The sequence below is a fragment of the Volvox carteri genome (genome assembly GCF_000143455.1).
Source record: "Volvox carteri f. nagariensis unplaced genomic scaffold VOLCAscaffold_55, whole genome shotgun sequence".
In the NCBI taxonomy this organism is placed as follows: Eukaryota; Viridiplantae; Chlorophyta; class Chlorophyceae; order Chlamydomonadales; family Volvocaceae; genus Volvox; species Volvox carteri.
This window is the reverse complement of record NW_003307598.1, coordinates 55227-78326: the sequence shown is the minus strand read 5'-3', so window position 1 is coordinate 78326 and position 23100 is coordinate 55227. Positions and strand designations below refer to the sequence as shown.

Below are 23100 nucleotides of genomic sequence, written 5' to 3'. Positions count from 1 at the left end.
GCGAAGTCGCGCACATTTTGCGACAGCGGCGTTCACTTCCGATGTAAGCTCTAAACCTAAATCTGCCCTAAACCGGAACATATCCTCTCAATCAGTCTATATGCCATGAGTACCCTGACCTCTGCTGCTTGTGCTGCGCGCATAACCCTCACTCTGGCTCTACTGATATATTTAACAACACACTGTTGGCTCAGTAGGCCTCACTATGCAGCACGAGGCTAGGGTGACGAGACTGTGCACGCCACGCCATACATACATACATACATATACGTACATGCGAACAGGCCCCATCGCAGCCCCCTCCTCTTTAGCCACACTCTACAGAGTTCACTGACGCGGCAGAATGATGAAAATCGCACCATCTCCAGCCATATACAGGATTCCCTCAAAGACACGAAGTTCCCCCGTACCTGCACTTAGCGACCCACGAAGCTCTCTGGGTGTTTCCGTCCGTTTCCAAGCACACGCAAACACACGGCATACATGCATGGCGTCCGAGTCACACAACCCTCCGACGAGCGTTGGAGGCAGATACCGAGTCAATAATTGTACCGCCATGACATCCACACCGAAAATGTTCCGCATCAAAAGTGAAAAGTTCACAACATCGCGAAGATGCCTGCAAGCACGTATCCGCGCATGCACGCAAAAAAACCTAACAGTATTGTGCCTACTCAATGCAAACCATTATCGTTTTCTCTGTTATCCTAGGAAAGCACAGCACAGCACCTCGTTCACGGACTATAACTTGACCATTCCACATAAATATATGCGTTTTATCACACGCGTGCACGCACACACGCACGCCAGCGCATGTGCTAGGGAAAGATACCTCAGGCAAGGCTTGCCTCTATACTCCTTACCGGGATATACCCTTTTTGCAAGAACATCCCTACGTTCCTCGGGACCCGCGAGCTATCCAAATCACCCTAAGAATAAACTATATTAAGAAAAACCATTCTAGCCGCAACTTCTGCAACTAACCTACTGCCCTTCGGCAGTATTTAAAACCTGGAAAACCATAACCATAGACTAGCTGTGACATGCAACAGCTCGCGCTGTGGCACACGTGCCCAAGTCGCTTGCCGGTCTCCGTGCAGCTGTACACATAAGGACGTGAAGCAAAATTTTGACAATTTCGGCCATAAAATATTGGCCGTACACTGACCGCCGCGCACTTGGCCTCCCTGCCTTGTCCAAATAACAATCACATGGGCGGCAACGTGACGCGCGCATTCATCTCCTCCAGCAGCGCCGCATCGTCCACCTCGGCCAGCTCGCAAATCGCCCTGCAAAGCCACGCCCGAAGGGTCGGGGCCGTGCAAAACAGCTTTTGGTGTAGGGGATGAACTAAAGTTCCCCTTTAGCTCCCCTTTAGTTCCCCTTTAGTTCCCATGTTATTCAGGGCTCAAGGGTTCTCCCTTCACGCCGACTCCCGGGTATTCTGGTGTCCTTGTGAGATCCCACCTACTTCAACGACCCGCGCCACATCGCACTCAGTTTCAGTAAACTGAATAAAACGGAAAGTAGGCCGGCCCTTTCCCCCTCTATTTCCTCCACAGTCGGTCCATATCCTGCGTGCTCTTCATCAACACTCTTACGTCAATTACGTCAACAAGACATCGTGCACCACGAAAACAATACGACTTTAGGACGTCGCGCGTACGGCAACAGTACTGGTGGAGCTATTCCCCCAACGCGCTGCGGACATCGACAACCGTATATTGAGACCTACATCAAGACACAAGCCCTATCCCGCCTTATAGGACAGTGCTCTAGCGCGACTAGCAGATACCTCAGGACGGCACCTTTCAGGGCATGTATATACATACCAGTAACACTCCTGGATACTCCCCGAAGCCAAGATTAAGACCCCGAGGGGAAAACACAACCCACCTGCACAGGTTGTGACCCATTGCCAGGTAGTCCCGGGCGCTGAAGTGGTTTGCTGACGTGGAAGACCCCGCTAGGCTGGCCTCCAATGTGTAGGAGCCAGCCACCCCTAGCTCTCTGTGTACCACCACACGGGCAGCGGAGAGCTTGGCCTGGAGGGGAAAGGGGGGGCCGGTTCACCATCATCTCAGTAAGGCTAGGTGCATGTGAGGAAGAGAAGAAGAGGGAGAGAGCACGGAGAGGAAGGGCGTGAGGTTTGGATAGGAGTCAGCTTAGGGAGAGGAAGAAGGGAGTGATCTGTGTGCCGGCACAAGGGAGCAATCCCAACGAGGGAGGAAAGCTAGAAACGTATGTACCTGCGTGCGCTGTGGGGGATGGCACAAGGCATGCGTTGCGGCATGGAGGCGTCCAATACTGAAAGCATGGTGGTACGTACATGGTGGATATGGACTAATACGGTAATTGAACCTGACTGTCGTTTTCTAATACGTTGCTTGAGAGCAGAGCATGTAAGCCAGGTGATGTGGTGGCGGCCAAGTGGCTGACCAAAATGGGAAGCCAGGTATGCTAGCGCTGTAGCGGTACAGCAGGCCCAGAGACACGAGACGATGCGGCGGCAATGGGCTACAAGATGAAAACGGGGCAGGTGGAAGCTTACTGTTTTACTGATGGCGCCAGCCCTGGCAGCGCACAGACCGCAACGGGGGCTTTACTACACATACACACAAACACAAACACAAACACACAATGAGAAAGCGTACTTGCGTCCGAACATATTGCGCGGGTCTACTTACTTTACGAATTTTGAAGCTGCACTTGGCGAAGCTGAAGTCCTGCAATCGCCACAGCCCACGGGAAAGGTGGGGATAAATTTGTGGTTCGCAAAATTCCCATAGCTCCAACATCCGGTGCTGCATGTCTCAGCACAACCCTGCAGCAGGGACTCTCTAGCCTGCGCAGCGGCTCCCACAGCCCCCCACGCTCAGCGTGAGAGCGTCTTGCATAGCTCGCCCAGACAAAGACGTTTTAAAGCCCCTCATCCGCTAAATCCACCAGCATCATCAACACTGATCAGCCGTTTCCGTCTGCCGACTACTGCCCGCTCTCCTCTTCCCACCCACCGATGATATGCGTGCCGTCAAGTACGGCAGCATCCGGACGCGTAGCCTCGCTGCGACCCGTGGGGTTGGTCCCGACGCTGGCGGCGCCATCGTCGCAGACGCCGCGCTAGTTTGCTGAGGCCCACCATTACCGTACGGCCATGCGCAACCGCCAGCGTAGCCAGCACCCACACCGCCGCCGAACCCGTTGCCCTGCACGCTCAGGCCTCCAGCGATGGTAGTCCCTCCACCGGTCCCGTTGCCACAGCCCGGCAGCATCGGCTGCTGCTGCTGCTGTTGTTGTTGTGGGAGCAACTGCGCTTCGCCATCGACGCCGCCGGTTGCATAGCGGGCGCTGGGAGACGCGTATATGGCCGCCGGTGCCGCCTTGCCCTGCGCTGCCAATGCCGCGGCCGAAGGCTCACACCTGCGCAGCCGAGGCGCACAAGCAAGTAGGACACGGCAGGGTAGGGCAGGGCAGGGCAGGGCAGGGCAGGGCAGGGCAGGGCAGGGCAGGGCAGGGCAGGGCAGGGCAGGGCAGGGCAGGGCAGGGCAGGGCAGGGCAGGGCAGGGCAGGGCAGGGCAGGGCAGGGCAGGGCAGGGCAGGGCAGGGCAGGGCAGGGCAGGGCAGGGCAGGGCAGGGCAGGGCAGGGCAGGGCAGGGCAGGGCAGGGCAGGGCAGGGCAGGGCAGGGCAGGGCAGGGCAGGGCAGGGCGTGGGTCAACAGGGGGGTACCGAGAGAGACACTTTGGAGCGCTCTTTTCCGCTCATTGCCGTCATAGCAATACACTACCCCCTCCCACAAGGCAAGCTGAACGGCACGTAAGGGACCGACGAAGGGTGTCCATGATGTAAACCTTGCAGAGCTCCAGGCAGAGAAACACACACACACACACATCTTATGGCCTACGAGCCGGAAGGTTCTAACTTGGACAGCCACGCCGCATACGCTGCTCACCCATAGAAAAACGTGTCCGACTTTGTGGAGTGCCCGTGTATATCAATGTAGAGCGCCAAGCGCCCTGCCGCTGCGAGCTGCTGTAAAACACGCTTCGAGTGGTAGACCGTTGGGTACAAGCAACGAAAAGGCCTGTCCCACACCCTGCACGTTCGCACACCAGGGACCAAGTCCAAATCACATGGCACATGCAAGTGACGTGCTGTTAAAAGAGTGCAGTACACGGCGATGCACACAAGAGTGTTGTGCAGAGCGCAAAATACCTCCGCCGGGACCATGTACTTTTGGGAGCTTAGCGCAGAGAACGTGTTGTGTCTCTCCGGATGGTGGACAGCGCGGGTGACCATCAAGGTAATGCGAGTGTGGTAGTGTCGTCGTGCAAGTCACTCTCTTGCTGCTCTCTTGTCTCGTTTACTCCGGTTCCAGTCTTGGCAGCCTCACAATCTCACGCCCCATTCACACCACACACATATATGCACACATGTGCACACCTATCATCCTCCCAAACTACCCATCAAGCTTCCGTCCTCCCACAGCCCGGTTGAGGTCTCCACCTGTTGAGGTCCACGCCGGCCAGGCTGCACCGGTAGTTGCCGTTCACGACCCCGTCAGGGTTCAGCATGGGGACAAGCTTGAAGACAAAAGAGTTGCGCAACGTAACCGCCGCGGGATCCGAAGAGCACAGAAACTCCAGTATGCCCTAGGGCGTCATAAAGAAAGCAAAGAGGAAGAGGGCGTTTGAAGTATCCTGGGGGGCATATCATCAAGGGATCTGCATCCGCCGACCGGTACTTTTCTGGAGTCATGGTATAACAGCGTTCGAGGAGGACAAGAGGATAAGAGGACGAGGAGGAGGTTGGCAGCGAGCCAGGAAGAGGTTGGATGCGACACAAGCAGGCACAGATAAGAGCAGAAATGGTTCTAAGGCAAAGATTTCGAAATCCCTAGCCCTAGCCAATCGGGGCCCATTGACCACTAGCACCCAGTGGCCAGCGAACAGTGCCCAGCGCCCCAGTTTTTCGTTGCTTCAAGTGGCAAACAGTCAAAGACCAGTCCGGGCCTGATAGAAGGATGGTGAATCAGGCCTGCTCAACCAGAATCGGTCCATCGGAGAGCGGAGCCCGGGGCACACATGGCTCTGCGAAACCCGTGCTGACGCACACACCCCCTCCGGGCACGAGAGGAACCCGCCACCCAATAGTCGTCAAGGACCACAGAGCCGCCCATGTGACCGCACCATTGCCGGCCAGTTTGTCAGATACATCATGATCCACTTAACTGCATAACACATCACGCGCATATGCTCTCACAGGCCAGTCTTTAAAAAAAACACAGAAAACAAAAAACGGGACGTAAAACAGGAAATATTGGCCTCCCTTAACAACGACGCCAAACCACACACACACACAGACGTACACACAGACGCACCTGCATAAGCCAGCTGGCACACGTCTCCCCGGGGTGTACCCGTGACGTGATGAAGATGCACTCGCGCTGTCGTACAGCCTCCAACGGCGAGCTCCAATCCGTGACTGTCAGAAGGTCCACTCGCAACCCCGTCAATGTGTAGCACAGCACGGAACGTACGAGGGGCGGTGGTACGGCCAGCGGCTGCGGCTGCAGCGACAGCTGCTGCTGCAGCTGCTGCGACAACGAGTGCTGCAGCTGCTGTGATTGCTGATGCTGTTGGCGCTGCTGCTGCTGCTGCTGCGAGTTTGCGGAGGCAGAGGCTGAGCTTGACTCCATGGCCAGACGGCGTTGGAGTCCGTCCAAGTAATCCTGCGGAATTAGAGTGAGGACGGAAAGCTGTAATGCGTGCGTGCGTGCGTGTGTGCGTGTGTGCGTGAGGATTTGTCATTTGCCAGGAAGGCGGGCCTTTAGGGGTCCGCACGTCAGCGAGGCGAACCCGGCAGTCAAGACTCCAAGCGCCGGCCCCTGCCAATAGACGCAATGCCGCGAGACAATTGCGGCGCTACACCTGTAACTGTTACATATTTTACGAAACAGTTACAGACCACAACAAAGGATGCGTTGCACAGAGGCTTTTCAGCTTGACATCTCGCTGTGTTGTGCCATACAAAGCGCTGGTTGTGCTATAGAAGGCATAAGGAGTGGTACCATAGCCATAACTAAAACAGCGGACCGAAACCTAAAGTTTGCAAGGTTTACACACACACACACACACACACACACACATAACGTGCATAAACTCCATGCACGGCCTGAGCCCGTCAGGTAGGTCTCGGAGACCATAATGACTCACCGAGGGCTTACTGCGAGCCCTTGCGCTGCCTGCGAGATGCAAACAACATGCCGCCTAATATGCCGTTTCCCAGGGCTGCTCGCTCAAGGTAGAAAAAGCTGTACAAGGTGCCTGCGGGGTGCGCACCTGCAAGTCGCTGTACGTGTATGGATAGCAGCTGGCGACGTAGTACGTTCCCGGGACGGGAAAATGAAGGGTAAAGCTCGCGCAGTACAGACCGGGGCCTATGGCGGTGGTGCTGAAGGCGGAGCCTCCGTCTCCATCGGCGCCGTCGGCGATAGCGTTCGCCTTGCTTTTAACCTTGGTCCTCTTCCCGGATGACTGCGTCGCTGCGGCGGCACTAGCGCCGGTAGCAGCGCCGTTGCCGGTGGCGCCGGGGCTTGCTGCCGCCGCAGCCGCGGCCGCTGCGGCAGCGGAAGGCTGCATCAGCGCGACACACATACATACACACACACACACATTTTAGGTAAGTGTGCAGGAAGGCTGCCATTACACTGTCGAATTGCCATTACACAGGAAGGCTGCCACTACACTGTCGAATTGCAGTCAAATTACGTTGAAGCTGCTCCAGGTGACCACAAAACTGTTTACCAGCAACGCAAAGCTGCAGATAACACCTCGAGACACACCACGTCGAAATAGTAAACCACTGGGAACTGCGGGCACCCAAGCGATCAAAGATCCAAACACCCCAAACTCCAGATTCATATCACACGAGTGACGGACCTTTTTGCCTTTTCGCGACGCAGCGCCCTCGCCCGCTACCGTCGGCCTCCCCCGGTACGGCGATGGATAGTAGCTGATATGGGTGCCGGCGCGGAGCCAGACCCCGGGGTCCGTCACCGGTGACGGCGCCGAGCCGGGTCGTGACCGCGGCGTCGTCATCGAGGGCTCGCCGTCTACGGTGGCAGGCCGCGCAAGGCACATTACCGGCCTCTTTCCCCCACTGAACAGCGACTCCTTCTTCCGTAGGTTCACAATGTTCATCTTGATACCTGGCCCCTGGCCCAACCCCGTCCCCGGTGATAACGTGATGTTATTGCTGCTGTTACTGCTATTGCTACCGCCGGCCGCAGCGGCGGCCGACTCTAACGAGGCCGGAAGTTCGGCTTGTTGTTGATAGAACTGGGCGGTGGCACCAGCGCCGCCGCCGCCACGGCAAGCCTGGCCTTGCTGAGGCCAGCCCGAGCCGCTGCACGCTCCCGGCGGCACTGTCACTGCAAAGTAAAACCACTGGCACAGGTTGCCGCCCTCCGAGCGGTCATTTAAATCGGGCGAGAGGAAAAGGTCGTACTCGCGTGGGCCCACCTACAGCACGGCAATCCGCAGCCGTGTCAGAGCGACGCAGTGGGGTACAGCATACCAGGATATGACACTGGAGGCAAGGCGATAGTCGGCGCTTCAATGCCTCTGCTGAATGAAATACTATAAATACAGGCTGCGGGTCAGGGCTACACGGTGACCGACTACACGTTTTGCGCTGGCCGTGCTGTAACCTTGTACCCCTGGGGTAGGCATCCAGTTGTTTCCATGGCCAACGGCCACGCGCTATACACAGGCCGCAATGTAATACTTCTTCCCTGAGTTCCCCGGAGATACCTGCGTCGCGCAGCGGAGGTTTCCGCTCTCAAAGTTGGAGTGGAATGACAGCGATGGAGGCGATGGCGACTGCGGTCGAGGGCCGCCGCCAATGCCGACGGTCGCTGAACTCAGCGGGCCAATAGCCACCGGCGCGGAGCGGCCACTGCTCCGCAACAACGCCTGCAGCCCGCCAGTGCCGCTGCCATCTCCACGGCCCCATGGGTCGGCATTGATGTTGGGGAGGTGGAAGGGATCCAACTCCGGCGAGGATGCCGTACGGGAGGCCAGGGATAACCCCTGCTGAACGCCGTTCGAGCCGCCATCGCCTGGCAGCAGTGTGCCGGAAACCGGGGAGCCAAAAAACTCACCACCAGCACCAGCACCACCACCATCGGAACATAATACCATTCCACTACAAAGGACGCAACACCGAAGCTAACGGAATTCTATATTGGTACCTTGGGCGATTCGGTTAACAAGACGCATGTAGCGTTCTACATGCTGCAGAAGTTGTGCATCCGCCCGTCCAGGGCTCGGCGCCAGGCAGGAAGGCTAACCCCTGTGCGCCCATTGAATCGCCGCACCCCAAAACAACGTAAGGAGAAGCCCGAGCCGACCTCCCCTCTTCCCTACCTCGTCCGGCTAGAGCGCATGCCCCTCCCGGCCCTGGCCCTGCGCCTCTAGTAGCCGTCCTGCCCTTCTCGGATAGCGTATCCCCGCAACCTTCGCAGTACAGAGGCAGCTCAGTGACGCGGCCAAACCCTACCTGCATCCCCAGGCGCAACGCGGGCCAGCTCAGGAAAGGTCCCCGATGTGGGGCGTCCGTCGGACCCTCGGCCTGCCGCCGCCGCTTCAGGCAGCCACGTGACTTGATCTGGGGGTGGGGAGTGGACACGGCGGATTGGACCGGACAGGACCGGAACACAGCGAAGCGCAATACGAAAAGCAAATCCCCTCCACCATCCCATGTCATGCCGTGTCATGGTGTCAGATTATGTCCTCTAGCAGAAGCGGCTGCTGCCGCTTACCACCTACCCAAGGGGGCTGCTATCTTCCGACCTGGGCTGTATCCCATGCCATCCCATGAGATGGGATGGGGAAATCCGAATCCCAATGTATATTCGTTTGCCTAGTGCATTACTCCCAACACCTAAAGGACTGAAAGCCCCCACGGGGTCCTCCTGTGGCGCCTTACCCGTGGGTTGCAGGGCCGACCGCAGCGTCGGCTGCAGCGGTTGGGACTCCCTAACGCCAAACGGCGGCATCGCTGAGCCGCCGAGCGGCGGCGGGCCGCTGCTGGCGCTTATGTTCATGTAGACCACTCGGTTGACAAGGCCGCGTGGGTTAGCGATGCGTTGAAGGTCGTGAAGCTGTACGTGGGGGAGACCGGGACGGAGTTAACCGGCTGGGTTGAGACCCTCTTAACTTTCTAAGGTTTGGGCTCGAGTGACGAGCAGATGCGCGCGTAGGAGCTAAGGCGAAGAGCCGATGTGCAAGTGTGAGAAGCAGGTAGGGGGGCCGGGTTGGGGGGCAGGTAGGACGGGTGTAGATGCAGAACCTCCCTCAAACGCCCCCCCTAAAAATGTGCACAACATCCCACCACGGCCCCATATCCTCAACAATGCCTTCCTTCCGCAACACCGCCAACATCCGCACCCCAGAACCACAACCCCATTACTGCTACCGGTACTGCTACTACTAGTCCACCGCACGCAGCAGCAGCAGCAGCGGCAGCAGCCCCTCTGGTTAGGCGCCCTGCCGCTGCCCTGCCTCAGCAGCCGTTGAACCCTTGCACCCACCATCATCTCACAGTCCAAGCTGGTTCCATAGCCGTGAAAGGGCTCCGGTGTTTGTCCCAGCCCCAGACCCGGCCCAGTCCCCGGTCCCACGTCCACTTGGGCTCCGCCGCCCCCGCCACCGCCGCCAGCACCGCCCATGCCGTTCATAGCCGCTATTGAACGGCAGGTCTGACGGGCGGAGGGTGGGCGTGCCGGCAGGGAGCCTGTGGGCCGCACCTGTAACACCGGGGAGCCAGAAAGCGGAAGGAGTGCATATAGCAATAGGATTAGTATTAGTTTTGAGGTAAATGTGATTCGGTCAGTCTGCCGCCTGGTGTGTGCGCTGTAGTTGGTTTCGGTTGATGTTCGGAGCCATCTCCCGTACTGATCTGATCGACTGTCGAACTGGAATTAAGAGACAATGAATTTGCTAGTCTTGTTGGTCTGGTATTCTTGTAGAATAGTGGTTTGTGGCTGAGCTGAGCCGTTAGTTGCTTTTGTAACTCTCTGGCAATCACCATTGCATCCGATCCATTTCGCCTTCAATAAATAGCAGTAGCAATACCGATGGCAAACATGCATACAGGATAGCCAGCGAGGAATACACGCTACTTAGAAACACGCCAAGAGAACGCGCGATACGCACGCTCATAACAGGGGGATTACGCGACGCCATCAATCGTGGTAACCCCGCCAGCCCGTCCGCCGCTGGACTGCCCTCCACTGCTCAATGTGCGTGCGTCCAAAACGTTCCTGCTTAGCCCGTTTCCACGACCATTTTTCACCAGGGAAAAAGCCAGCTTACCGTAAAAGATCCCTGCGCCAGCTGGCTCGACCATCCGGGCCCTACACCGTTGCCCGGGGTTTGCTGCTGCAACTGGTTCGCCTGCGGCAGCGGCAGCTGCTGCCAGGGGTACTCCTCCGGGAACAGCTCCTGATGCCGCTGGGAATCCGTCTCTGCCGCTGCATGGCCAGGCGAGGACAAGGAGGACAAGAGAAAACCGGCGCGGTGTGGCCTCAGGGAACATGACACCGAGGCATTGCAAATAACGCCTGCCTCCGTGCAGACATGGTCAACGCTGACCCCAGTAAAATGGGTCAGATAATGCAGCTCCCAGCTCGTTTCCCCGTAGAGAAAAAAAAGAGAAATATGGCGCAGATCCCGGCCGAGGGCTGCTACTCGGCTGACAAGAATGCACTTATACCTCACAGACGGGCTGAAACGATGTACTTGCCTGCGCATAGATTTGCCATACTGTAGGCACGGCCTATATTTACGGGTAGCACAACGTATGCGCACGCGCGCGCGCGTGTGTCGTGTGTGTGTGTATAATCTGAGCTACGGCTTGGAACTGCTGTGATATGTGTTGTATGGTCAAGGTTGCGTAAATCCCGAACAATTGCCAATCTGCTGCCCGATTCGAGCAGTGAGGTGCTCAAGGGCTCCATGCCAAAAGCCACTTCCAAAAGCCATTCAAGTGCAGTGATGTGCACACAGATAGCGGCTACTTATCGACGATTACTGCTTATGTTCGACTACTAAAGCTGCGAGCTCTGATGTACACCCCTCCACCCGCGGCGCGCAGGGTAGGCACTGGGCTTGCCTACACTGGGCTTGCAGTCCGCGTATGCGGTGCGAACGGCTAACAGAGCCCGACCTACTGTCCAGGGTTCACGTCTCTCTCTCTCCCGCGCGCCGCGCCAAACCCAACCCTCATGCGCTAGCCGCGCACCTGACGCAATGTTCAAGTGCGGTGCATCCTTGGACGGCAGCGGCACAAGCGGTTCCAGAGGGGGCAGAGGCGTCAGCAAATGCGGGCAAAGCAGCCACAGCGTCCGGCTCACTCTCTGAGGGCAAGAAAGCGAGATCAGGAAAGGTAGGGGTCGTGGAAGAGGGTCATGGCAATGTAATGCGGGGTAGGGGAGAAAGGACCAGACCAGACAAGGCCTGATCTGACCTGACAAAACACCGGAATGCGCGTCAGCGAAGATCGGGGCGCTGTGACAGCGGCATCCTGCCGCGGTAACTACCACGCCATGGTGTTAATTAGGCGGCACCAGGCACTTTGGCTAAAAGAGAAGTCAACAACAATGATAAGAGTAATATAACAACATAAGAGTAATATACATATTTTTCCTTTGCTGCGACAGCCGTGCAGACCGCAAACGCTGTTTCGCGGCCAGGGCGCTCTGCCCATGCAGACCATGGGACGAGACGCGCGCGCGACAGGTAACACGAAATCCGAAAGCTTCCCCAGGCCACCTGGGTAGCTGCACGGGGGCAGCGGCAGCAGGGCTACTAGCAAACGGCTCCATGCGGTGCACGGGCCTCACCTACGCTCAGCGCGAACCTGCCACGCATGTGCCACACATACACGCACACATCCACACTGACCTTAAGAAGCTTGCGTTGCTCAGGAATGCGCGCCAGCACGCGTGCCACCCCCAGCAGCAGCCGCACCCCCTCGCCCGTGCACGTCAGGACGCCAGGAGCTCCGCGGGCGGTAGACGCAGGACCGCTGCCGGGGGCCCCGCCGCCAAACGTGGTGTTGCCAGACTGCAGGTACTCGTGCTTGGCGAGGTTCTTGAGCAGCTTCAGCACCCAGCCCTGAACACGGCACACCCACACGTCCATCCATTTGACATCCATCAAACCCACGTGTCCATCCATCCATCCACCCACCCACCCATCCATCCATTAGACAGCGCTCTACAGTCCAGTGACGCGACTTACTTTCCGACCCACCGTGGCGATTCTAGCGGCGTGCATAATGGTGTACGTATATACACGTACAAAAACGTGAATAAAGCGTCTGAGGTGCTCATCAGACCAGCGCAGGGAGGACACATGCCTTGACCCTGGCACTGGCCCTAGGATGTCATGCCGTGGCGCAAGGAAAACATGCCCCAATGCAACCATCCGCCAATCCCCTGCTGTGCTGGCCCGCGCAGAGGCCGCTCCTGGCCCTTTAGCTACTCTATGGATAACCTCCTCATTGGCGGGTATTACCACCTTCTCTACCCGTCGCCTCTCCACGAGTCAAATGACCCCTGGCGATGCACCTTTCCAACCTCATAAAATCACCAAGCCACCCAAGCCACTCACAAAGACAGGCCAATTCCCCAGGTACAACACGAGCATCTCCTGCATCACGGCTAACAGGTTCTCGCACTCCAGTTGTGAGGCGCCCTGCGGTAGCGTATAGAGGGGTTGTTACGGAATGGAGGAGGATGGAACATGTGAATGATAGAAGCGAAAATACAACTGCCGATGAGTCCAGTCGGCAGTGGGCGGGGTGGTCGTGGCAGCTGGGGTTGCTGGCTATTTTTTCAAATATATTGAGTGAACAGTCCAAGTCCTGGGCCCCAGACTCAGGAAGGGCCCCAGGAGGGGCGCCATAGGCCCCAAAACCCCACCCGCAGCACCAAGAACAACAACCTGCGAGGCAGACTGACTGACAGATAGAAAGAAGGGGACAGCAAAGGAGCAAGCGCCAACTCCTCCCAAACGGTACAAATCCACTACAAACCTTTCCACAGCTTCCCGCCAAATAGCCCCAGGCTGAGGGCTGCCAACCCCCAGCTACCCAACCTAGCTAAAAACCATTTTTCGGCCACCACCCTCCTGGCCGCCCGACCTTTCTGGGCGCTTCTGCCCACTCCTACACCATCCCGTGTAAGGAGCCAAGACCTCTGGAATGTCCGCTCAATGTGTCCCAACTAAATCCACTCGCCCACGAGCCCCCACACGAGCCGGTGGTGCCGGGGATGGCACCTGGCAAACCAGCCCCTGAGGTTGCGGTTCTGCAAATGAACCCCAACGAGGCTCCACAGCGAAGCATCCCCCACCAGATCTCCACAGCGATCCCCCGCAAAGCGTCGCAGAGCGTCCCACAGAAAGTGTCCCAGAGCCCCCGGCCTCCACAGAAAATGACCCTATACCCCCAAAAGACCTCCGTGCTCGTGACCCACATGCCGCACGGCCAGAGAGAGCTACCTAGCCTTGATGCGGCCCCAGGTCCTACCTTGGGTGCCCGGGCGATGTGGGCCAGGGCCTCGCAAATGGGTCCAGCAATGGCGGAATCCTTCACGTGCAGAGCACAGGCGTTGAGCAGCAGCTGGCCCAGACCCTGAACGTCAAAAAGGTGAACGCGGCGGAACTGGGTTTCGCTTATAGGGATTGCTTCACAGGAATTCCGATGATGTTGGTGGAGGAGGAGGTTAGCGACCTCCAATTGTGCGTCCTGGATTCTGATGGTGTCTCTTGGCGGGAGGATAGCACCACATACGAACAACCTAGCTGTGGCTGGAACACCCACATGCAAAGAGAGAGCTCAGTGTCCTGCTAAGGCTCCTCCTTTCTTTCTTTCTCTTTTGCGGTGCAAAGAGCGGTGGAGAAAAGGGCTGTGCGCGTGCAGCGTGGGATGGATAGGTTGCCGCCTAAAATCCTCAGCTGTATAACACTGCTGCTGCCGCAGTTACCACGCCGCAGGCCCTGCACTGCGCTTGCACCGTGCTCTGCTTTTGCATAGCGGCCACTGTCACCACGTGCTTAACCGCACGTGGTGCATCGCAGGTTCCCTTGCTCTTCTGACGTGCATAGGGAACACTAGGCGCCGACGCTCGGGGTCATCAGCTGACGGGAGCAGCTACAGGACCCCGCTCAGGTCAGTTATACTGTAGCGTGTCTCCGGGGCGTCCTGGATCGAAAGTTCAAAAAAAGGGACGCAATCCTTTACAGACCCCGGGTTTTATATGCCGTATCTCCGTGTACCTTCTCCTTAGCCAGAGCCTGCTGTGTGACGGTGCTGGTACCGGCTGTCACCGCCAGGATCCGGGCGCAAGGACCCGCCACGGCAGGTAGAGTCAAAGCGGCCTTCAAATGCTTGATGACCTGCTTGAGCCCGCCCTGTTAGGTGAAGATTGGTGAATTCCGGACGCAGCGTAAGGGGAGGTAAGGCGGGAAGGAAAAGGGGAGGTGTGTACGGTGTGGGGGTGTACGCTTGAGACTCGGCTTGTGGTGCGGAGTGCAAGTAGGTAGAAGAAGCGCTGGAAAACCATGTACTTGGTGTGTACCTGCTCCTGGACCGGTTGCCGTCGTGACCCGACCAAAGCACGGGATCGTGGCGGAACTGTTAGTGGATGCCGGTCTGCGAGCCTGAAGCAGCGTCCGATCACAATCCCTGGCACTTCCCCCCAATGTCCCTTCGGATGGACTGTATACCTCGAGGCGCAGGACTGTGCCTGCCTGCGGGCTGAGTGCAATTCCATCTTCAAGGACTTTGATGGCAACGCTAACCTGCGCAGAAGTGACGCCGTTGTTGTCGATGGAACATACGACAACATCCCCAGGCAGCTAGCTATGGCTTACCACATCCTGCACAGAACAAGCAGCTAGGAATCCCAGGACCTCTTGCACCACAGCTACAATGGTCGCGTCGCCTTTGCCTGCAATCAAACGGGTAGGTCGCTAGAAAGTGCCGGCTCGTGTCCTCCAGCAAATTGTGACTTACCCGGTTTCAGGCCTCTGATGGTATCTTGTAAGGACTTAAGCCTTGCAAACACAACATCATTCTCAGAACCCTGCGCGTGCACATTCGAATCGTAACCTTTTGGACAACATATAAGCCGGAGTTAACTTCACCTCCTTCCTTACACTCATTATTCCTGAGGATACAAGACGGCCACCGCTGCGACTTAACTATGCCGTTATGGCAGGCGGTGAGTGACCAAGATAAACCCCGGGACCCGACTCAAAGTCAGCCCAATACATAATATTAGAACACGTCTGTCTACGGCATACAATTGTTGATGAAGAGTTATTTCGGCCTGAACATTAAAATTATCGGATAGCAAGGAGTAAGCTAAAGGCTAGAACAATGGACTCAATTAAAACAGCGTTCAGTTATATGATGGAGCCGTTCTATTACCAAAAAGAACAAAATGTACTTGTGTAACCTGACAAAGCGGCAGGCTGTAATAGAGTTGGTTGATTCCCAACTGCTTTGATGGAGGCAACTTGCAAGTTCAGTGCATTATCTGCTGTAGCTTCTTTCCCTCAGGAATTTTTTGCTTCTTGGAGAACTGCGGAAGAACTTTTTGCTTTCGGTCGCTTGGGCTGGAACCCTTCGGCCCTAGCCACCTGGGCCCTGTTTCGGAACGTCGTGCGTGCTTGTCGCTGTAGCCAATCCTGATACAAACCAACTGCTGCGAGAATCCGAGTGCAGTGTCTGCCTTAAGCTGACTTCACTCACGCGCTCACTTGCCAACAGGTGGAATTGTGGTATGCCAAAGACACATCTGGGTTTGAGGAAGGTGCAGAAAAGATTCAAATGGATAGCGAAAGGTATAATTGTATTGGCTGATGGCCATGTGGTTGGTCAACGGTTAACAAGGGAATGAAGCAGTGCACCTCCCGCAATTTTCCGGACAGAGACACAAGGACAGTCAATTTCTTTCAAATGTCCCCAGCTCCCTCAGGGCTCCTGAGCTCAATCCTTCCCTTACCAGACCTCCCCCTCGGCCACGTAAATGGACGTTTCCAGGCATCACCGACCGTTGTTCTGCCGCTTCCTCTGTGCATGTGTGTGTCTCGACGATCTGCGTGCGCGGCCGCTACTGCCTTTCGAGTACACCTCTCGTCCCACTGCATCCGGTGCGACATGCCTCAACGCCTCATCACGTGCCATCAGGACGGATGTATCAGGCTCTCTGACGCTGCGGATCACGCCCAGCAGGCCTTATGCGCCATGGCGCAGGCGTAGGTTGGGGTCGTAGTGGCCACATGTCACACAAAACGTCTGGAAGCGGTCCGACATCTGATACCTGCGCAATAAAAAACCAAACCGAGCACAAGTTTTACTTTAGGCAGGGAGATTGAGGACGCGAGAAAATGAAGGACCAAGGGAAGCCATAAGGCGATACGAAAGGAAGACATATGTAATGTAATGTAATGTTACAGAGTGGGAGGCTTCTGGGCCGCTTTATCACATATCACGAAAGGAAGACATACATACCCCATTGCATAGAGCAGTCCTAGGAACAGCAACAACAACAATAGACAGCAGCTTGTGAGTGTGCTCATGTGCTCGTGGGACTGTACGACCGAAAGCTGCAAGAACTTCGTCGACAGTGGCATTAGCAGCATTGGCAGCATTAGCAGCCAGAGGAAAAGCCCCCGAAGAAACAGCATTACTCGAAACACAGCTGCCGATAGTGCTGATATGACCTGTAGCGGCATATGTGGCTATCAGCAAGCAGGCATATGGGGAGAAGTTAGGTGAGTTCGGCATCCATGAGTGCCCGTCCCTCACTCACTCACCCGCACTTCGGACATGGGTCGCTGCCATGTCGAGGCTTGCCCGGGACAACTCCATTTGGGAACGTTTCCCTGCAGGGGAAGGGGGAGGGGGCAGTCAGCACAGCAAGACGTCGACCATACGCACGATTTACGCAAGGAAAGGGTGTATTACATTTGGTGACTGGCTGGCTGAGAGCCTGACTCAGCCTGGCTTAAAGCCTGACCTAGGTGGTCCCAAACCGCCTCTATCACCCCCATCTTCAGCATTCAGACCCCACGACCGACCTGAAAATCCGGTAGTAGTGCAGATGCTCCTTGTCGCGAACCTCGACCTTGTGGTGCTCCATGACGTAAGTCCTCTCAGACGCGAACTGCTCGTCGGAGATGAGATGGTCGAAATACCCTGGCTTGGAGAGCGCCGTGGTACCGCAACCCACCTGCGCACGTACGTGCGCCCCCCCCCATACGGCTCACTTTGTACAGCGTTCCCATAATCTAGTTTTGTCTTGAGAAGCACACACACACATACACACACACACACACACAAGGGCATAATACATTCAATACGTCCACGGCTTCTTCAGGGTGGCCACGGGCCGGTCACACCGCTGCTGCACAGTGAGAGGTAGAAGTACCTCATCGCCGCTACGCCGGCGGAGGGTGGCCGCCGGAGTATCTGGAAGCGCAGCGAGTGTGCCGTGACTCTTCGGGTCGGTTGCAATGTTTCCAAATATGAGGTGTCGTTACTCGCATGGGCCAGTTTGTGACATTCGCTGCCTTCCTGCAATGACCCACGCGTCGGTCATCCCAGCCTCATCCTGACATGTGTGTGCCCCCGACACACCACCCGTGTGCCCCTATGACGCACCTCGATGGGGTCCTTGCGTCGCATCGCCGCGGTAACGTTTGGGAACATCTCCCGTAGTGGCATTTTGCCGAGGGTTGAGCCGTCGGGCTGAGCCTGCGGGAATATACGCGGTGAGGCATGCACTCATAAAAAACCTCTCTTGCCCTCTATCTCCCTCAACTAATCCTTTTCCTTTCTTTTCATCATAGCTTCCGAAGGTGTGGGTTCGGGTCCCACAGCTGGTCTCCCCCCCGGGGTGAAATAGATCGGGGTGTCGAGGGCTGGAGCTGGCTATCTGCGTCAAGTCGACTAAGAGGACGTTCCCAAGAGAGCTGAGAGCTTGGGCAGGTCCATAGGGACCCTGAGAAGTGATGGGGAGGATGGAGTCCTCCTGCGCTAGGATGTAGTTCAGTGGTACTAGCCAGCCAGGGTGCGGCTTCGCTGGTGGCTTTCAAGCGGTGAAAGAGACTATGGGGTATGGCCTGCTTGCGTTTGGTGAATGGGACTATGGATGAGCTGCTAAGTGTGGAGCTACCAGTGCGGTCGAATGGTGGTGGTGGGGGGTAACTGAGTCCTCCTGCGCTAGGACTGGAGTGGGGCATAGCTTAGCAGCCCTGTGAGGAGAAGGGGAGGACTGTGGCCTCAGGCGGGCTGTGTGGATGTGAGCGGACAACATGGCTGAACACGTGGATGCTCCTCTGCAACTGGAGCAGAGCGCTTCGGCGGTCTCCCCGGTGGCTACCCCGGTTAGGTGCCCCGGTCGGTGTCATGCCAGGCAGATAGTGTTACCTATCTGTGTGTGCGTCTGTGTGATAGGTAACACACACAGACATACACACAGACACGCACACCGCTTCTGTCCCTGCAACCTACGAGCTCCAAGCACACCTATACCTAACGCAGCGGGACAACATCAGCCCCAGTCCCAGAGGGCCTGAAGTACCCCTACTTGACGATGTCAGAGCGCTCATGGCTGGGGCGGCTACCTCCCGATGTGGCCCAGACAGGCCACATTAGGGGACGTGCACAAACACACACACACACACACACACACGCACGCACGCATGTTCACCCCTCTCTCCCTCGTGGCTTTGGTCCCTTGGCAGCCTTTCCTTTTCAGGCCATGATCAGCGCATTTCGCCAGCATTAGGCCCAATCAGATGATGTAAGTAAACGCAAACTGCACGCGGAGTGATGAGGTGATGTAATCAATGGATTCAGGGCCGGGGAATATACTCGTTATTGGCCATCACCACCGTCACCGTCAGCACCACTCCAATCTGAAACTGATCGATCGCATTTTCATTTGTCCTTGGCAAGCCCACCCACCCACCCACCATCGCGCACCGGTCTACCCAAATCCCAACCGACCGAATCCAAACCTGCACGCAATCAGCCTTGCCCAGCCGCAGCGCTGCGGCCTTGAACCCCGGCCGCGTGTAAGGTGACGCTACGAATACGCCGTGGTGTGGTCCCAGCCGTGAGCTGCCGAACTCCATGACGCGTGCCATGTGGGCCCGATGTGCCGCCCAGGCAGCAGGCTCCAGGCGGTGCGTGAAGCTGTAACCGCCCAACAGCTCGTCGGCGCCGTCACCGGTGGCAGCGCAGCGGAAGCCCCTGGCGGCTGCCTCATGAAGCGCGCAGGAAACTGTTGCAGATGGACGAAATGAGTCGCGACCCATGGGTCAGGGATAGTCCATGCGTCAGTGAGCTGAAGTAACGAAGTAACCGGGTAACGAGCCGGTAAACGAACATGCAACCATGTTTTGATCGGTAAGGAGGGGAGTTGCGACTCACGGAGCCGGCGGAATGTTGACCCATACGGATAGGCGGTCGGGGACATGAGCGTGGGAATGTTGTAGTGTGACGACGGCATTGAGCGCTACTTAAGCGGCCGCGTCATGGCCCAACGGATTGACTCACTGGCTACGTCGTTACGCAGAGACATCGGGTCGAAGCTCTGAAGGGTACGTACGACGGCCGGCAAGTGGCGGTGAAGCAGGTCATCTAGGGAGATGCGTACGACAATGTGATCCAGGCCGGCGGCGGCTGCCGACGCAGTAGCGTACGGCAGGTCGGTGGCATCTGCACGACAGGTACGGAAAAATACCGGTGGACATGGCAAAGTTGGGACGTATTGCCGAGGGGGAAAAGTGATAAGATGATGGTAATGCGCCAAAATGGCCGTACATCGATCCCGGTTCTTGGCCGTATGGCTGCGCTCTTGCGCAGTCTTTCAATCCCTTCCCTAGCACGAGACATTTTCACCCGGATTGTTGGCCCTGAAGTCTTGCACGAAGACATTCCCCCGGATTCTTTTCCTTTTAAACGCAGGACGCAACGTCTGTCACACATTTCTCCCATTCTGTCCGATAGCTGCCTAAGGGCGTCATCTATGCATGCGAACGTAGGAAAGGCTCCATCCTCAAACAATAGTTAATGTGGATACTTCCCGACGATATGGATGACAGGCATGCAGAAAGGCGGATGCGAAAACAGGTGAACTTGCACCACGACTTCGTCAATCGCCATTCCAGTACTGCACCTACTGTACTGCTCTCACCATCCGAGCAAACGACAGTCAGGGCAGCCCTTAGGCCCAATTGCGCACTTCCGATTTCTGCAACAATCGCACTGTCAAGACCTCCGCTTAACAGGATGCAGGCAGCGCTGGTGTCCCAGCTGCGATTCTGTGAGATGTCGGCGATAGCACAGTTGAATGCCTTGCGCAACGCTAAACGTTTCCACTTTTTTGGTTTAAGTGTCCTTGCAATTACAAATACGCCGCCGACAGCAGATGCCAAAGCGATTGCAACTAAGGGCCCTGCGCCAGTGCACTTGGAGCACAGCTTCCTAAGTGTACTTCTAATCATTCCAGCTGTTGAAGATATGGTCTCTGCGTAGAAATAATGCGCCGCTTGAGGAAAAGAAATGAAACAACGAGTACGGTAAATTTGAATGACCAGTCTGGATGACGAGCTTACGTAATGTGTCTACCTAAAGTGAACAAATCTCGCAAGAGCTGTTTCATAATTCAGTTTCATAATGAGCTGAGCAAACTCGTACAAGAGCTGCAATGCTGCAAATCGTAAGGCATGGAAGGAACCTTGCAATTCTGCGTTCTGGCGGCAGCGGCAGATGCATTCGCATCTCCGTAACTCAGTGCCGTGCTTGTGAAAAACATCCCGTAAGACAGACATGATGTCACGACACGCGCTCCCGCGATGCACTTGTGAGCGGCTGAAATGTTGAACTTGTTCCTGCGACCCATGGGTCCGTCGGTCCGTCGATCGATCGATCGATCGGTGGGTGGGTATAGGTCAGTGAGCTAGGGCTACGTTACGTGAAGGCACGTGCGCACGCTCTGCATTGCTTCATCTGGGTGTATCTCGCGCATACGGTAACAACGGTTTCGATTCGAGGTAGGTAGGTAGGTAGGTAGGTAGGTAGGTAGGTAGGTAGGTAGGTAGGTAGGTAGGTAGGTGAGGTGGCGATCCTTACGCGGCTTCCCTAATGGCACATTTTGGTAATCTTTCATTTATTGCTGACCGCGCGGGCACATGCGATTGTTCTTGAGCACGCGAATATGGCCCAAGGGGCCCCCCACCCCTTGGGGGCCTCCAGCCCCGGAGCATGCTTTGCGCCGCACATGAATCGGGAGCACGCTTTGAGGAAGCCAAGTTTGCGCCTCTCTTGTATCGCTGTCATCCTGGCTGGGTTGGATGAAAGGGCAGCATGGGAAACCAGGGGGCGGGTGCGACGCAGGCGGAGGTCAGAAGGGGAGAGAGGTTTCCGCCCTTGGGAAAATGCCTGGTGGGGCCCGTCGGATATAGACCTGCGAAATAGGGGCCATAGGATTCTTCGCTGTGTAAGCCGGCCAGCCAGTAGTTGTGGAAAGGAGGGCCTGTATGCTCCCCGCAAACAACTGAACGAGGGAGCGGCTGCTGGGGTCGCTGTTGCCGTCGCTGTAGCCGCAACGCCGTCGATGTTTTTGCTGGTGCAGCTGCTACTACAGGCGCACACCCTGCTGTGAGCACTGGAAAGGCGTTCATCCTGGTCGAGTCCTTAACAGCTACCGCAATTACCTTGAACCGTAAAAGACTTCGCTCCGTTATCATAAATTCATTAGCGTAAGAATTATTTACAGTAAGGTCACGACTACGACCAAAATAATCGGTATCTTTGCAGGTGAGTTTTGCTAGATCCAAACGCCCCCCTAGTCTTCGCCGGAAGTACCTGCAGCGGACAGCTCGCCCTTGATACTACGAGGCTACTACTGTCCATGTGCCTGCCTGCCGCCTGACATGGGCTCAGGCAACGAACGACCAGCGCAGCCTTTCGTATTGCTAATAGAAGAGCTACGCGCGGACATAAAGGCTCTGGAGCAACTTTTCGCCAACCAGAACCTCTGGCTGTTGGAGCAACCAAAGGCTATATTACGATTGGACAAACCTGATGCAACAGATACAACCGACAAGCAGTAAGAGCTGAATCAAAGAATAATAAAAGACACGAGTAAATGAACTACGGAGAATACGGCTTCAAGCAGCAGGTTGGAAGCCCTCGCATAATATGCAAATATATAAATATCTCCAAATACATATCCGACCCTAAAAAGTTGAAACCTTGATACCAATGGGCCTAATAATATACATCCAACTCCTTGTCCAATCCGTACGAACTAAGCCAATATTCATCAAATCCTGTCGATTAGTTGTTGCTCCATAGGTAAATGCCATTTTCTGTTACAAAGAATGAAAGAGAGAAATGGACTGAGAGGCCCGAAGAAGACGGGCCTAACGAACGGAGAAAGAGACACCGCAACTGAACTAACGCGAGGCTGCGCCAGAAACGGGCGGGCGGGCGGGCGCGCGCTGAACAACAAAAACAAGATAAGCTAACCAGCTTAATGCGCGCAATAAATGACGGCCCTGAGGACACGGGCCGTTGCGAAACAGTTAGTCTAACAGTTACGCATTGGGCCTTACGCCCAACTAACCCAGCTTACTTACGCAAGCTCGCATTAGTTGTTGCTCCATAGGTAAATGCCAAAGGAGAAGATACCCCCTCTAGCGGAAATAACAAACAAACTGAGCACCAAAACAGCGCAACGCGACGGGCCGCTAGAGGGACAAAGGACGCGAGAGCTGCCAGACAGGCACACACAGCGACACGAAATAAAGCTCCCCAAGCAAAACGCCTCAACGACCTCCAAACGATACTCCAGCAGCAAGGACGGCGGACACGCCATCTCTACACAGGCAAAAGAGCAAACAAACAGAACGCTGCCAAAACCACAAGGACGAGGTCAAACCAGCGCTCTCCAACCGCGCACAGACTGACCCACCGGCGCGACGGATCCCTCAACAAACGCTGACGGA

At 56.3% G+C, this 23100-nt stretch overlaps 1 protein-coding gene across 1 annotated transcript; it reads right to left on the bottom strand.

The window, feature by feature from the left end:
- Positions 1-1207: 1207 nt before the first annotated feature.
- On the bottom strand, positions 1208-20750 carry VOLCADRAFT_106960 (uncharacterized protein; the record flags this gene model as incomplete). Its single annotated transcript, XM_002955764.1, has 29 exons — positions 1208-1289; positions 1897-2045; positions 2250-2258; positions 2688-2726; positions 3015-3420; positions 3951-4094; positions 4505-4650; positions 5379-5456; positions 6340-6633; positions 6940-7521; positions 7813-8120; positions 8561-8668; positions 8990-9164; positions 9594-9809; positions 10378-10535; positions 11306-11420; positions 11968-12180; positions 12679-12762; positions 13598-13702; positions 14347-14481; positions 14797-14871; positions 14944-15020; positions 15835-15872; positions 16894-16962; positions 17158-17309; positions 17741-17833; positions 19102-19367; positions 19643-19804; positions 20717-20750. 29 exons carry the CDS (start codon positions 20748-20750, stop codon positions 1208-1210), a joined length of 4512 nt encoding a protein of 1503 aa, XP_002955810.1.
- Positions 20751-23100: the final 2350 nt, after the last annotated feature.